At 32.7% G+C, this 17,003-nt stretch overlaps 3 protein-coding genes and 1 long non-coding RNA gene across 4 annotated transcripts; 2 read left to right on the top strand and 2 right to left on the bottom strand.

The window, feature by feature from the left end:
• Positions 1 to 4,065: 4,065 nt before the first annotated feature.
• On the top strand, positions 4,066 to 5,704 carry LOC139996734 (E3 ubiquitin-protein ligase XIAP-like). The gene is made up of 4 exons (XM_072021267.1): positions 4,066 to 4,689; positions 4,779 to 4,823; positions 5,497 to 5,593; positions 5,673 to 5,704. Exons 1-4 carry the CDS (start codon positions 4,066 to 4,068, stop codon positions 5,702 to 5,704), a joined length of 798 nt encoding a protein of 265 aa, XP_071877368.1.
• A 248-nt stretch (positions 5,705 to 5,952) lies between these two features.
• LOC139996752 (uncharacterized) lies at positions 5,953 to 7,326 on the bottom strand. The gene is made up of 3 exons (XR_011802335.1): positions 6,883 to 7,326; positions 6,253 to 6,626; positions 5,953 to 6,193 (listed from the first exon to the last, which is right to left on the bottom strand). It is a non-coding gene; the product is annotated as an uncharacterized lncRNA (long non-coding RNA).
• A 4,973-nt stretch (positions 7,327 to 12,299) lies between these two features.
• Positions 12,300 to 13,054, bottom strand: LOC139996732 (uncharacterized). Its single transcript, XM_072021266.1, has 3 exons — positions 12,994 to 13,054; positions 12,712 to 12,917; positions 12,300 to 12,617 (listed from the first exon to the last, which is right to left on the bottom strand). Exons 1-3 carry the CDS (start codon positions 13,052 to 13,054, stop codon positions 12,300 to 12,302), a joined length of 585 nt encoding a protein of 194 aa, XP_071877367.1.
• Positions 13,055 to 13,748: 694 nt separating this feature from the next.
• Positions 13,749 to 14,787, top strand: LOC139996731 (E3 ubiquitin-protein ligase XIAP-like). Its single transcript, XM_072021265.1, has 3 exons — positions 13,749 to 14,138; positions 14,393 to 14,435; positions 14,597 to 14,787. Exons 1-3 carry the CDS (start codon positions 13,749 to 13,751, stop codon positions 14,785 to 14,787), a joined length of 624 nt encoding a protein of 207 aa, XP_071877366.1.
• The last annotated feature ends 2,216 nt before the right edge of the window (positions 14,788 to 17,003 follow it).

Here is a 17,003-nt window from a genome sequence, read left to right as displayed (position 1 = left end):
TAACTATATCTATCACGAAACAATTTGTGACCCTTCTGATATTATTTAATTTATTGTTAAAAATACATGCTATATTAACCTGTTAACACAGTGTTAACCACCCCTGTTATCTTAATCGAAACAAAGGGACCGATTATTTCGCAGCGTCGATTATACGAATCGTAGCGAGAATTTACGCCTCTCGCTGACGCGTTTTCCTCCCGATCGCGTTTCTCCGCGAACGGTCGTAACAAACTTGTTTTGTTTCTCTACCACTTTGTTACATCGCCCTTCTATATTTTCACGAGCTTTTGTGACAACAAAAAATAAACACATAACCGACCAGTTCGTTCAGTAGATACACAGACACGCAACGTATCCGAACACTCGTTTGCAGATTTTTTTTTTTTTTTTTTCTTGTCGTCATATCAAAGTAATGATGCGCATGTATGTAGCGGTGATTCGCAACAATGATCCACGACGATGATACGCGGTGATACACAACAAACGGATACGCATCTCTGGAAGAAGACATTTTTATAATTTCACAAGTATCATTTTGCAATGAAAATAGACTTATGACCGCAAACGAATTCGGAGAAGAATGTTTCCTGTGGCGGAAACCCAAGTTGAAGCTTTGTATTGAGAAACGGAACTGTAGAGCACTGTGACCATGCGGAAGAAATTTCTTTATTCAGAAATATTAGAAATTAGAACTTCCAATGATTTCTATCCTGTATGATAATGTATTGATGGATGAATTTATTACAATGGATTAAACAAAAAACGATGATTATTCAACGTGAACTTAACGCAATAGTGTGTATTACAACTCTCTATTAAGGACTCTTGACTTTTGACTCTCCGACGGCTAACTGAACATCAACGGCTGCGGTGCCGAAATATATTAATGGCCATTAGGGCTATTGAAGATTTCCGACCCTTTCGGCTTGTCGGAATTTGCGCTTTATCGTCGACATTGTTTGTATGTCGGGACATAAATTACAAGGGATTACACTAAATAGGGCTTTGATTGATCTTGGCAGGAAAAATTTTGCAAAGGGCCAAATCTACGTCGCTCTTCATTTAGCGCCGAACAATATTCTGAATAAACCGCATGACAAACGAGCACTTGCATAAATGCAAAAGTTACGATGATACTTTTCGCAAAGAAACAGCTGAGGTCCATTTCTTATGAACAATATGCAACGAAACGACTTCCAGAAACAATTTCGTAAAAAGGCTGCCCATTTTCATCGGTTCCATCGATTAGTTTGTGGAGAAACGATGAAATACAACGAAAAAGACAGGTATGACAATGATAAATATGCGGAGCATTGGAGAAAAGGATTGGTTTGAATGGAACGATTTGACTAGTTTGCGTGATTGAAAACGAAATGAAACGAAGAATTGGTTTCAATCGAAAGATTTGACTGGTCAACGTGATTAAAAACGAAACGGATGGACCGTCAACGGGTCGTGTACCATTGCGTGCTTCCTATTCCATTGCTGAATTTTAGATTTTTGAACACGTAGTGGTGTAAACTATCGAGATAATCGATTATCTCGCGAAGCGGCGAAACTTGCCGAAGTTGACCGATGTGCAGCCGACGGTTCGAGATCGTTGATAAACAGATGCATCGCATCTTAACTAATGTTTGCGTCTAAATATGTAAATCGACGTTGCGTTACATTGTATTCGAGGAGCTAAGGAGAGAAAAGATAAGAGTAAATGCGGGACAAAGGACAGAGAAATACGAGGAGAAAATCAGGAAAATGCAACGAGGTGAGATTAGTAAAAAAATATCCGAGAGAAAAGGATTTATAAGAGGAAGAATAGAGTTTCGGTAAAGAAAGATTAGAGTATATACAAAGAGTAGCATAGTAAAACAATGATGGAAAATATATGCAACAAAAAGGTGCAGGTCAGTATCATATTGAAAACAGAACATTATGGTAATCAAAGATAAAGGCAATTTAATAAAATATAAGGCTCAAGGTATAATAGTAGGTATGAAGATATATAATTACTATATACTATATTATAGGTTACTAGAGTATTTGTCAGCAAGGACAAGCAAAAGTAGCCAAAAGCTAATTATTAGAGCAAAATATTAGAAGAATCCAGAAAGCAATAACATACGGGTTAGAGGAGCTCATTAACTATTAATACAGCTGATTGCGTTTTCTCCCTTTAAGCGAAGTTTTTTGTATCCAGTGTCAAGAGCTCTTTTGACAAAACGCTTTGATTCTAGTAGACTACAATTTTTCAACAATTCTATTTTCATTGCAACGACTTCTTTTACAGTTATGTTGTAATATTTGTTCTATCTGAAGGAACAAAAACGTGAGGATTTTCGTGAATAATTTATGATATACGGTCACACCGACCCTGCTATGGATTACAGAATTCTAATAAGAGTCAATGAAAATAAAAGAGAGAGACAGAGAGAGAGAGAGAGAGAGAACAACATTCGATGTATCCGTTTCTATTTCTAATGGATATATATTTATTATTTTGATTAGGAAAGTTACATTTTGATAGGAGAAGAAAAGAGCAGAAGAACTTGTTTCGTAGTTGTAGTCATAGTTGTATACACAGATCTGAAAAGTCCTGTGAAGAACATCAATTTTAATAAACAGTAATAGCAGTTATAGGGAATATTTTATTTCTCAAAGTATAATAATAATATATATTTTCTCAAAGTACAAAAATATAAAAGTTTCGTATCGCTTCGAAATTGATGAAAATATTTTGTTAGAGGTCTTGAAATTTCTCTATGTAGTAGACAATAGAGGCTCGCCGCATGTTAGTCATGAAGAGGTTTCCTTCAAGACATACGGACAGAAACGGCAGGAAAATAAAATTACCTGCTCATTCGCCGCATTTGGAAAACATATTTTTCCACTCGATTGTATTGAAGAAAAACTCATTTAGGCTATTGAAGGTTCCATACAAACATAGAATGTTTAGAATAATAGGTGAATTTCTCAGGAGAGATAAAGCCAATAAGAAACGCATCCGTTATTATAATACCGTTATAAATAGAAAGATTTTCCTTTTGAAATTCTACTTGCTATTTTCTTAATAAATAGAAACGTACAGCAAGATACAACAAAAATGGAAAATTTAGAACGTTCACTTGTGGCCCTAAGAATCTTTGTTGCCTAAGACGCATGAAATGCAAAATGATAGAGAAAAATAAAGAAAATTAAAGAAAAAGCAAGCGAAATCGGATACCGTAGATACGTCGCTACATTGAACACGAATATAAACATTAAATATGAGACATTGAATAATGAGTATGATCACTCATTTTAGCAATTTCAGGATTGTTAGTAACAAATCAGAGGCATCGACAATTTTAATGGTTTTACTTTGTCGATACTTTTTTTCGCATTTGACAAACGACAACGTTTCTTTCAATATTTTTCAAGATTTAATTGCTTTTCATGCAAAGTGTATTGCTTTAAGTAATAGCTTCAATCTTCGTTTTTATTATCATCTAGTGCATACGCAATTAACAATTTTACTGGCAAACTAAATATATGGTATATCGTTGGCAAACGTAAGGAACATTTGCGAAAAGTGACAAGTGATGTGCTTTGATAGATAAAATATAATATAAGATAATGCTACGGCGTCTTATTATTCGCATCGCGAGAGAACTTTATCTGAAAATTAATTTATAAAACGTTAGAAACGGTTAAATTTTCCTGCAGAAAGCCTGATGTTTCACATATTGAAAAAATTGTGTACTTATTTGTAAAAATAATTTTATTATTTTATATACAGGCAATGATAATACAGGACGGTACATAAGGGGCGGTACGGTAAGGGGTGGAGCATCAGTGACATTTGATTGGTCGACAACTTGCGCACTCCGCACAGTGCCTCATAGAGGGATGAAGGAGTATTGTGGTAGGGATAATACTATAAAATAGGCACGTACTAGCAGCAAAGATTCAAAGTTTTTGGATTCAAAGTTCGGTATTACTGTAAGAGTGGAATAGTTTGTGTGGTTCGTTAGTACGGCGTCGTCAATATCAGAAATGTTTCCGTTTCCGGTGCTATCGATTGATCGAATGTCGTCGGTTCCATCGACGTTTTTTCACACTCAAGAACAATATGATCTACGTTTTGAAGCAGCAAGACGCTCGACTTTTCTATACTGGCCTCGATCTTTTTCCATTCCTCCTGCCACACTTGCAGCAGCAGGATTCTTTTATACAGGCATATCGGATACTGTCAAATGTTTTGCGTGTGCAGTGGAGATAAGTAACTGGTCAGACAGTCGTACTCCCATGCAACTTCACGAGATATATTGTCCATCGTGCAGATTTGTCTGCAATGAAGATTGCGGTAATGTGCCAATCGAAGGACGTAGCCGTTTGAGACCAAACTGTATTACGAAACTAAAAAATTTGAAATATGCTAATTACGAATGCAGATTAGATTCATTCGCAACATTTCCTAATACACATATGAGTAGAGAACAATTAGCCGATGCAGGCTTTTACTACGACGGAAGAAATGATATGGCCATCTGTCATCATTGTAGCATTGGTATAGAAAATTGGAATCCAGGAGAAGATCCATGGGTTCGACATGCAATTTCATCTCCTGCATGTTGTTATATAATCGAAGCACGGGGCTGTGAATACATTAATAATGTAACAGGCCAAGATCTCTATTCAAATTCTATTCAAGTAAGTAGAAAGAAAAGAAACTTACACCATGAATCATATGTATAATTAATAATTCCAATATATACTTATGTACATTATATTTATTACAGGAAGCAACAGAAACTACAGATGAGAATCATGAGGGATCCGACAGTGTAAATGAAACAAACGAGATGACTCTCGTTGAGAAAATTGGTAAGTAATAAAAATAAAAACACAGATAGATCATACATTCTTTAATTTGTATGAAATCCGTATACGTATAATAAATTTGTATTATATATTATATTTAAATATACCGTTTACTATTTTAGCTGCTCTGGAGAAAGAAAATCAAGAATTACAGGATGCTCGATCGTGTATAGTTTGCACGGAACGAGAAGCGACAAATGCATTCCTACCTTGTGGACATCTGGCAACATGTAATTTCTGCTCTTCAAATTTCGATCGATGTATAGTTTGCCGAAAAGAAGTCAATGCTGTAGTTCGTGTCGTTTTTGCTTAATCCATGCACATCCATATATATATAATTATGTACATATATAAATTAGCATGTTCATATCTCTAATATGAATATATTTTATAGTTGTTATCAAATTAAAATGTGTTATAATATGCAAATAGAAACAATAATGTTAATAAAGTTAACTTTTTTTTTTTTTTTTAGTAATCTAACTAATTGTTCCTTGTTTTATTCCCCTTATTGTTAGTAAAATGAAACTGTATTATACATATATATTTCAAATCATAAAAATCATAGCTTACTTTTTCTTTTATTATACTTTCATTGCTTATGCTTCGCTTATAATCTTCTCTGTTTAAAAATAGCTACCAGAAGAAAAAGATCAAAGACAAAAACATTTGACGCAAAAGGAGAAACTATCAAAAGCTAAATCTGATATAGGTAGCAGCTCATTTTTATCCAGTATACACATATTTATGTTTCTAAATTCTGTATGATTATGTTAAAATTACATATAATTATTCTATAATTTATTAAATAGGATCAAAACAATGTTGCGGAAACAATTGCTAAAATATATCGGTTAGATCAAATGAAGAATAGTGAATCGAGTGATTGTCTAAATGTGCGTTCAATTCCGCATGATCCTAAAGCAAAAAAAAGAAAGTGTACTTAATAATAAAGTATTATCGCACATCAAGAATACAGCAATTTTACAGGCAATATGTAAATGTATGTAAATGTATCTTTATAAGTAAAAATAGAAATGTACCATATGTGTTTTTAAGTGTACTATGTTAGTATAAGAAATAATACTAATGTGCTATAACATAACATATTATATTTTTAAATTTATACATTAAATCAGCTTTAGTATATAACAAATAAAATAATAACATATAGTTAGATATAACTAATAAAAGGTTATAAATTCCTTTTGTGTCGCTGATTTTTTATGATCTATTTACCACTTGTAATATAGCTTTTCTGTCAGCTTCATTTTTTATACCAATTTCAATTAAATCTTCATTAGTTATAAGTCATAAACAAATCAAAGTCAACCTAAAATAAATTTACAATATTAATTTATAATAAAATTTTATACATACATACATACATACATATCGTTGGTGTATTTTCCCTCAATACATTTTCATCGTTCATAGTTGGAGGAACATTTTGTTGGCGCAATGGACTAAATTCAAGCACATATTCAACACAAGTATCAAGATCTTCTCTGTCTATACTTTAATATTTAAATCTTGTGACCGAATGGACTGTAATCTTTGCAGACAGTACAGTTAAATTAAAATATCCTAGTTATTTGTATATGTTTCTATTGCGAATTGCTAGCATTGATGGTAATAATAATATCTTCTTTTTCTTGGATCTTAGCTTTCACATTCTCTATTCTGCCAGAAGCTTCAACTTCAAGAGTAATAGTTTTCCCTCTTAAGGTCTTAACGAAGATCTGCATGTTGCTAGATCTGGGGGACTGTAGGAAAAGACAAAAAGATTCTGTTAATGTACAATATCGTGAAAAAATATGCAGTGGTAGTAAATCCAAAAATAAACATTTTCTAAGCAATAGCTGTAAATTTTGTTAAATTTTTAATTTATAAAAACATCATTATAATCAGCTGAAATTTTGTTAAAAAAAAAAAAATGATGGCGTCACAGAGTATGGGTTACTTGAAAACTTATCCAATACATTTTTACATAAATATGGAAGAAACAGCTGTTATACTTACATTTCCTGAAATAATTTATAGAATAGGGTAGACAGTTGCAACACAAGTCCATTTAAATTTGTTTGATAAGCAAATATAGAAAAGCTTTCGATGGGTAATTCACAGTAAAGAATGTCAAATAATGTACAACATTAACAAAGAAAGTTATTATATAGAAATATTATATTATTGTTGCATAGAAAATCATTGAAAAATGTTCAGAGTAATCCTTTTATATCAATTAATAATAAACCTTTGAATTTTTCGATATACGACTCTTTCAATCGCAAGTTGTTTCCTTGGATGTTATCGTTTTTCAGATGCTGTTTAAAGCTGTTATTACATTGGTTTTGCTTTTGATATTTAATTGATTCATACAGATTAATTAGTTTTGTATGCTGTGTATTTGACCACATTGCACAGCCATTTACGAGACATTGGATACGCAGATAAAAACAAACGTGACGGACGTGACGGCGGGATGAACGTTTCACCTAACACAGACGTGAAATTGCCTTTAATGAATCGGCCGATACTTGAAAGTACCGATACTAGACAATAAACACCCTAACGGCCCCGTAGTTATCCAAATAAGGGTGGTCGCCCAGAGGTTGATGCATCATAAACATCGTATGTCGAGGTAGTCTGAGGAGCCGCTGTAAATCTTAGAATCAAGTTAACTAATATCCCGTAGATTAGCAGGCGGCCTTTGTTCTATCAGCCCGTATACCTGTCACCCGTCATACTCGATTGCATTGAAGAAAAACTCATTTAGGCTATTGAAGGTTTCATACAAACATAGAATGTTTAGAATAATAGGTGAATTTTCTCAGGAGAGATAAAGCCAATAAGAAACGCACCCGTTATTATAATACCGTTATAAATAGAAAGATTTTTCTTTTGAAATTCTACTTGCTATTTTCTTAATAAATAGAAACGTACAGCAAGATACAACAAAAATGGAAAATTTAGAACGTTCACTTGTGGCCCTAAGAATCTTTGCTGCCTAAGACTCATAAAATGCAAAATGCTAGAGAAAAATAAAGAAAATTAAAGAAAAAACAAAAGAAGATAGATACGTCGCTACATTGAACACGAATATAAACATTAAATATGAGACATTGAATAATGAGTATGATCACTCGTTTTAGCAATTTCAGGATTGTTAGTAACAAATCAGAGGCATCGACAATTTTAATGGTTTTACTTTGTCGATACTTTTTTTCGCATTTGACAAACGACAACGTTTCTTTCAATATTTTTCAAGATTTAATTGCTTTTCATGCAAAGTGTATTGCTTTAAGTAATAGCTTCAATCTTCGTTTTTATTATCATCTAGTGCATACGCAATTAACAATTTAAGTGCCACACAAAATATAAGGTATATTGTTGACAAACATAAGGAACATTTGCGAAAAGTAACAAGTGACATGATATGATAGATAAAATATAATATAAGATAATGCTACGGCGTCTTATTATTCGCATCGCGAGAGAACTTTATCTGAAAATTAATTTATAAAACGTTAGAAACGGTTGAATTTTCCTGCAGAAAGCCTGATATTTCACATATTGAAAAACTTGTGTACTTATTTGTAAAAATAATTTTATTGTTTTATATACAGGTAATGATAATACAGGACGGTACATAAGGAGCGGTACGGTAAGGGGTGGAGCATCAGTGAAATTTGATTGGTCGACAACTTGCGCACTCGACACAGTGCCTTATGGTGGGATGAAGGAGTAATGTGGTAGGGATAGTAATATAAAATAGACACGCACTAGCAGCAAGGATTCAAAGTTTTTGGATTCAAAGTTCGGTATTACTGTAAGAGTGGAATAGTTTGTGTGATTGGTTCGTACGATAGTGCAGTTTTAGTAAATTTAACAATATAAAATATACAAGTACAGGATATTAAATCTTTGTGAGGATTCCATTTGAAGAGTTGGTGAGCTGTTGTAGCGATACCTAAACATCTCATATTCGTAAGTTTTGTCTGTAATATATTTCTGTTTGATCAACTGTACACGTATAATATTTCTCGAAAATAAATTAACTAAAAACGTTTTACCATTTGTAAGTCAAAATATCGTAGCGAAAGAATTTATGTAGATTGTACAGAAAGTTTCGGGATCCTTCAAACGCTTCAAATATCAATTAAAATCGCTGTAATTCTTCAAAGACAATTTTTAACTTTTGCGCTAAAACACACGGAACTGAGATTACTTCGATAATATCGGCTTGTTACAATTACTAGGTATTTTAATTTCTTTCTTTTTCGGTTTTTTTTCCCTTTAAATAGGTGTGAAAACTCTACAAGTGACAATAAGGACAAGATGTTGCATATATCTAACATCCAACCTGTGCTACCACAATACGAAGAATCTCCAGAACACGAAGAATCGTCAGACGATTCAATTTCGTCTGATGTGATTCAGATACCGATACCGGCATATACCAATCGTTGGCACCGGTACCGACACCGGTACCGGATGCCGGAACCAATGATTAATCCAGTGTCGTCGGTTCCATCGACGTCGCGTGGCATTCGAAAACATCATGGTGATTTTCGTTTTGAAGCAGCAAGACTTTGGAGTTTTCGAAACTGGCTTGTACCTTTCGTTGACCCTGCCAGTCTTGCAGCAGCAGGATTCTATTATACAGGCAAAATGGATAGAGTCAAATGTTTTGTGTGTCGAGTGGTGGTAAGTCACTGGTTAGAGGGTCGTACTCCCATGCAAGTTCACGAGATATGGTCTCCAGAGTGCAGATTTGTCCGCAATGAAGATTGCGGTAATGTGCCAATTGGTACACACCCTGATGAAATTCAACCGACAGAACGAAGAAATGGAAATATATTATGTCGTTATGGTTTAGAATATTCGCAGTCCTTTGATTTTAATGACCATCGATTTGTAACAGATGCAGAAGACCCGACGGCATATGATCTTAGCCGTTTGGGACTAAAAAAAGTTAAGAAACCAAAACATTTGGATTATATTACTTACCAATCCCGATTAAATTCATTCTCAACATTTACTGATACATCTATGAATAAAGAACTATTAGCCGATGCAGGCTTTTACTATAACGAAAGAGATCGTATGTCTATCTGTTATCATTGTGGACTTGGTGTAGTAAGTTGGAGTCCAGGAGAAAATCCATGGGATAGACATGCAATTTGGTCTTCAAGCTGTTGTTACTTGATAACAGTTCGTGGCCACCAGTTTGTTAATGATCTAAGACAGCAAAACATCTACGAAAATTATGAAGAAGTAAGTAGAAAGAAAAGAAACTTACACCATGAACCATATGTATAATTAATAATTCCAATATATACTTATGTACATTACATTTATTTCAGGAACCAATAGTTGATGACGATACGAGATCCGATAGTGAAGAGGAAACTAACGAGATGACTCTCGTTGAGAAATTTGGTAAGTAATAAAAATAAAATCACAAATTCTTTAATTTGTGTGAAAACTGTACACGTATAATAAATTTTATTATATATTATATTTAAATATACTGTTTACTATTTTAGCTGCTCTGGAGCAAAAAAATAAAAAATTGAAAGATACTCGATCGTGTAAAGTTTGCACGGAACGAGATGGAACAATTATATTCCTACCCTGTGGACATTTAGTAACATGCTGGTATTGCTCGCGTGCTTTTGCACGATGCATAATTTGCAAAACAGAAATTAAAGCCCTAACTCACATATATTTGCCATAATACATGCACATCTATATATATAATTATGTACATATATAAATTAGCATGTTCATATCTCTAATATGAACATATTTTATAGTTGTTATCAAATTAAAATGTGTTATAATATGCAAATAGAAACAATAATGTTAATAAAGTTAACTTTTTTTTTTTTTTTTAGTAATCTAACTAATTGTTCCTTGTTTTATTCCCCTTATTGTTAGTAAAATGAAACTGTATTATACATATATATTTCAAATCATAAAAATCATAGCTTACTTTTTCTTTTATTATACTTTCATTGCTTATGCTTCGCTTATAATCTTCTCTGTTTAAAAATAGCTACCAGAAGAAAAAGATCAGAGACAAAAACATTTGACGCAAAAGGAGAAACTATCAAAAGCTAAATCTGATATAGGTAGCAGCTCATTTTTATCCAGTATACACATATTTATGATTCTAAATTCTGTATGATTAAGTTCAAGTTACATATAATTATTCTATAATTTATTAAATTGGATCAAAACAATATTGCGTTGATAATGGCAAAAATAAATCAGTTAGGTCAAATGAAAAATAGTGAATCGAGTGATTGTCTAAATTTGCGTTCAATTCCGCATGATCCTAAAGCAAAAAAAGTGTACTTATTAATAAAGTATTATCACACATCAGGAATACAACAATTTTACAGCCATTTCGTATGTAAATTCCCGCTATGGGGAACAGCAGCAATGAGCCATATAAGCAAAATTGAGACAATACAAGCTAAAATTCTTAGAACGATAGTAAACGCCCCATGGTACGTTAGAAACGATGACATTCGGAAAGACCTGGGAATACCAACGGTCAAGGAGGAGATTAACAGATTCGCAAGAAGGTACAGAGAAAGAATAGAAAAGTACCCGAACCGACTGTCAGCGGCAACGGTCAACACATCAAACATAGAAAGAAGACTAAAAAGGAAACACCCAACAGACCTCACAAAGGATATAACCTAGCAAACACGACGATGGTACCCCGATGGGGGTAGCCACCCACATGCTATATTTTTATTTTTATTTTTTTATTCACTAAGATATAATATTTTACCAAGTGTCCTTCTGGACAAATTGTAAAATCCAAACAAATAATTAAAAAAAAAAGAAAAAAAACAAAAAAAAAAAGTTTCGTATGTAAATGTATGTAAATGTATCTTTATAAGCAAAAATAGAAATGTATCATATGTGTTCTTAAGTGTACTAAGTTAGTATAAGAAATAATACTAATATGCTATAACATAACATATTATATTTTTAAATTTATACAATAAATCAGCTTTAGTATATAACAAATAAGATAATAATATATAATTAGAACTAGATATAATTAATAAAAGGTAATAAATTCTCTTTGTGTCGCTGATTTTTTATGATCTGTTTATCACATCTAATATAGCTTTTCTGTCAGCTTCATTTTTTATACAAATTTCAATTAAATCTTCGTTCAATACAGTTAAATTAAAATATCATATTTAGTTAGTATATAATATAGAGTAATAACTAATATACCTCTGCAAAGCTTACGTTCTTTCTACTTTTTGAACAAGTTAGCATCACTTCATCTTCATCTGCATTTACGAATAATTGTTTATCTTTTGTTTCATCTTTTATATTCAAATTAATTTCCTCATTACGTTTAGTTTGTGTAAAATATATATTTGGAGAAGTAGGTAACAGTTTGTTCAGATTTCTGCGTGATTTGTCTCTAAACTTAATGCACAAGGTTTTAAAAGTTCTTTTGAATCTTTTATGACATTGTTGTTACAGTTGACATTATTGCACATTGTAGTATCGAATGTAACTATCGGTATGTTATGAACATTTAAAGGAGACTTATTACTATTATTTTTATTTACTAATTTGGAAAGACTTAAACAGTCCTTGTTATCTGGTTCATTTGCTTTAAGAATGTGATCAGAGTTATCATTCCAATAATCTTCTGTGTTAAAATATTTTGCCAAATTTTTTATTTCTGGTACTATTGACTGCTTCATCATGCACTGTAAGCATAGTCATCTATTTGAAAATTAATGATAAACATGGATAAAAACTCTGCCAACAATATTATGTATCGTTATCGTATTAATTTTAAACAAAATGCAATATCTTACTACTTTTTGAAACATTAAATCCTAATTCTATTAATCTAAAAAATAAATTTTTATCATTTTTCATAGCAGCAATGCAAAATGGTGTAACATCATCATTTAGAGAATTCAATAGTGCTGATGGACATGCTTCATATATAGTTTCAAACGTATCTTTATTTATTGCAGCTGCCAATCCAAAAACAAACATGCCTACAAACGAACAATAATAAAGAATTTACTGATATAACAACATTATATATTTTCACACAATACATTAATTGTTTACCTAAATCAGTTGATATATTATATATATAACATGATATAATAGGTAATATATAATATAACATAATGCTACAGCGTCTTACTATTCGCATCCCGAGAGAACTTTATCTCAAAATAAATTAATAAATTGTTAGAAACGGTTGAATTTTCCTGCAGAAAGCCTGTGTGAGATGTTTCACATATTGAAAAAATTGTGTACTTATTTGTAAAAATAATTTTATTATTTTATATACAGGCAATGATAATACAGGACGGTACATAAGGGGCGGTACGGTAAGGGGTGGAGCATCAGTGACATTTGATTGGTCGACAACTTGCGCACTCCGCACAGTGCCTCATAGAGGGATGAAGGAGTATTGTGGTAGGGATAATACTATAAAATAGGCACGTACTAGCAGCAAAGATTCAAAGTTTTAGGATTCAAAGTTCAGTATTACTGTAAGGGTGGAATAGTTTGTGTGGTTCGTTCGTACGACGTCGTCAATATCAGAAATGTTTCCGTTTTCGATGCTAACGTTTAATCTACTGTCGTGGATTTCATCGAAGTTGCGTGGCATTCAAGAACAACATGATCTTCGTTTTGAAACAGCGAGACTCTCGACTTTTCGAAATTGGCCTCTATCATGTTCCATTGACCCTGCCAGACTTGCAGCAGCAGGATTCTTTTATACAGGCATATCGACTACAGTCAAATGTTTTGTGTGTAAAGTGGAGATAAGTCAGTGGACAAAGTATAGTATTCCCGTGCTAATTCACAAGATGTATTGTCCAGAGTGCCCACTTGTCCGCCATGAACATCGCGGTAATGTGCCAATTAAATCACGTAGCTACTTGAGACCAAGAAGAGTTAGCAAACTAGCAAATTTGAAATATCTTACTTACGAATCGAGATTAAATACATTCGTAGCATGGCCTAATACATATATTAGAAGTGAAAAATTAGCCGATGCTGGCTTTTACTACAACGGAATAAATGATATGGTTATTTGTCACCACTGTGGAATTGCTATAGACAATTGGAGTCGAGGAGAAGATCCGTGCAATCGACATGCGACTTCGTCTCCAGGATGTTGTTATATAATCAAAGGACGGAGCTGTGAATGCATTAACAATGTAACAGGCCAAGATCTTCATGAAACTTTTGTAGAAGTAAGTAGAAAAACTTACACCCTGAACCATATGTATAATTGTAAAGATGTAGGAGGGATTCGGAAATACAAATAATTCACTTTATTCAGCACACAACAGTTAAACACATATCTTATACTCCGAAGACCTCGTAAACCTACTCGCATGCACGCTTGTTGTCAACTGACTATTCCAGATGCTTCTAAAGGACTGCCAATCGTCTGCCAATAATTAATAATTCCAATATATACTTATGTACATTATATTTATTACAGGCACCAATAGAAACTACAGATGAGAATCATGAGGGATCCGACAGTGTAAATGAAACAAACGAGATGACTCTCGTTGAGAAAATTGGTAAGTAATAAAAATAAAAACACAGATAGATCATACATTCTTTAATTTGTATGAAATCCGTATACGTATAATAAATTTGTATTATATATTATATTTAAATATACTGTTTACTATTTTAGCTGCTCTGGAGAAGGAAAATCAGGAATTGGAGAATGCTCGATCGTGTAAAGTTTGCACGGAACGAGAAGCGACTATTACATTTTTACCTTGTGGACATCTGGCAACTTGCCGTTATTGCTCCGCTACTTTTATGAAATGCATAATTTGCCAAGGAAAAATTACAGCTGCAGTTCGTATAGCTTTTGCTTAATACATGCACATCTATATATATATAAAATTATGTACATATATAAATTAGCATATTCATATCTCTAATATGAATATATTTTATAGTTGTTATCAAATTAAAATGTGTTATAATATGCAAATAGAAACAATAATGTTAATAAAGTTAACTTTTTTTTTTTTTTTAGTAATCTAACTAATTGTTCCTTGTTTTATTCCCCTTATTGTTAGTAAAATGAAACTGTATTATACATATATATTTCAAATCATAAAAATCATAGCTTACTTTTTCTTTTATTATACTTTCATTGCTTATGCTTCGCTTATAATCTTCTCTGTTTAAAAATAGCTACCAGAAGAAAAAGATCAGAGACAAAAACATTTGACGCAAAAGGAGAAACTATCAAAAGCTAAATCTGATATAGGTAGCAGCTCATTTTTATCCAGTATACACATATTTATGATTCTAAATTCTGTATGATTAAGTTCAAGTTACATATAATTATTCTATAATTTATTAAATTGGATCAAAACAATATTGCGTTGATAATGGCAAAAATAAATCAGTTAGGTCAAATGAAGAATAGATTTATACATTAAATCAGCTTTATTATGTAACAAATAAACTATAAAAAATAAGTAAATTGTGTCGCTGATTTTTTATGATTTATTTATCACTTCTAATATAGCTTTCCTGTCAGCTTCATTTTTTATACCAATTTCAATTAAATATTTATATTAAATATATATATATATATATATATATATATATATATATATATATATATATATTCACGTGGGATAGGGACTCTTTTTGTTTTACGGGTAGCACGACGTTATTTGTTTCACGGACAGAGCTACCCCCTTATATGTTTTACGGACGACCATACTTGAGAGACACTCATTTCCCAAATGGACGGACACAGAGCAAGATCAGAGACAGACAAGATCACAGAATAATTATTTACAATTTTGAAGACCGACGGAGAAAGATCGGTAGTTCAGGACGTTGAAAATCGATTCTCGATTTTCCGGCAAACATTGTACGGAACTTGTTATTTCCCGTTTATGTAATTTATTGTTATTTATTGTTATAGACGGATATCGATTGTTGTTTATTTTTGTATTTTATCTAATTATTTTCACAATAAAACTCGATTTTCAGAATTCAAAATCGATCACCTGAATTATCAAAAGATTTACGATCGTACATATATATTTTCTGCACCGAAAAGTATCCTCACGGACATGGGACGAAATTTCGTATTCGACATGTGAAAACCACTTCTTTCCACCCGCGATCTAACGGATCTCTTGAACGAACACGTGCTGTAGTAAAAGATCTTATTCGAACTTGTAAGACCGATCGATAAAACGACTGGGACGAAAATTTAAAACTAATATGCATGGGATACAATACTTCGGTACACGAAACGACCGGACATACCCCATTCGAACTAACATTTGGACGACAAATGACTAACATGCCGTCCTCGATATCAAACACCCTCACCCTAACTAAAGATGAATTATTTAAACTCTGGAGGAACCGACATAACGCCTATATAGCGAAAGCAAGAGAAATCACTGAATCAAACAAAAGGCGGTATCAAAGAGATCAGATTCGAAAAATTATCAAAACACAAACTATATTCCAAGTAAAAGACAAAGTATGAGTACATAACGATCACAAAACCAACAAACTAGATCACGAATGGCTAGGACCTGCAGAAATCCTCCCCTCTAATCCACCCACCTATCTTATCGAACATTCCAACGGTCATACGCAAAGAATCCACGGTAACAGGCTAAAATCCTACTTTTCAGGAAGAAGACCGTAACATGGATCATTATAACACTCGAATACATTAAAAGCGATCTAGTGGTAAAACCACTAAATTACGCCAACATTTTCTTGGAACACATCGACGATTGCTATCTGTACAACAAACAAATAGATATCACCCTTATAGTAGGCCTTAACGATCCAATCAAGTTGATAGATTACAACTCGTAATAGATTTAATAGACCGACAATGTAAACCACCTTGCGCTCACATACCAGAAATAAGCAGCCTAAAATTTAAGTACAGAAATTTTCAAAACCTGACTCGGCAACTCAAATTATTATTGCATTATAGAAGCAAACGCGGATTGCTCAATGTCGTAGGCTCAGTATCCAAAACTTTATTTGCAACTCTCGACGAAAGGGACCTAGAACTCATTAACGAAAACATCGAC

This window comes from Bombus fervidus, chromosome 18 (genome assembly GCF_041682495.2).
Source record: "Bombus fervidus isolate BK054 chromosome 18, iyBomFerv1, whole genome shotgun sequence".
NCBI classification, from domain to species: Eukaryota; Metazoa; Arthropoda; class Insecta; order Hymenoptera; family Apidae; genus Bombus; species Bombus fervidus.
Note: the sequence above shows the minus strand (reverse complement) of the source record. Positions and strands in the feature narration are given on the sequence as shown.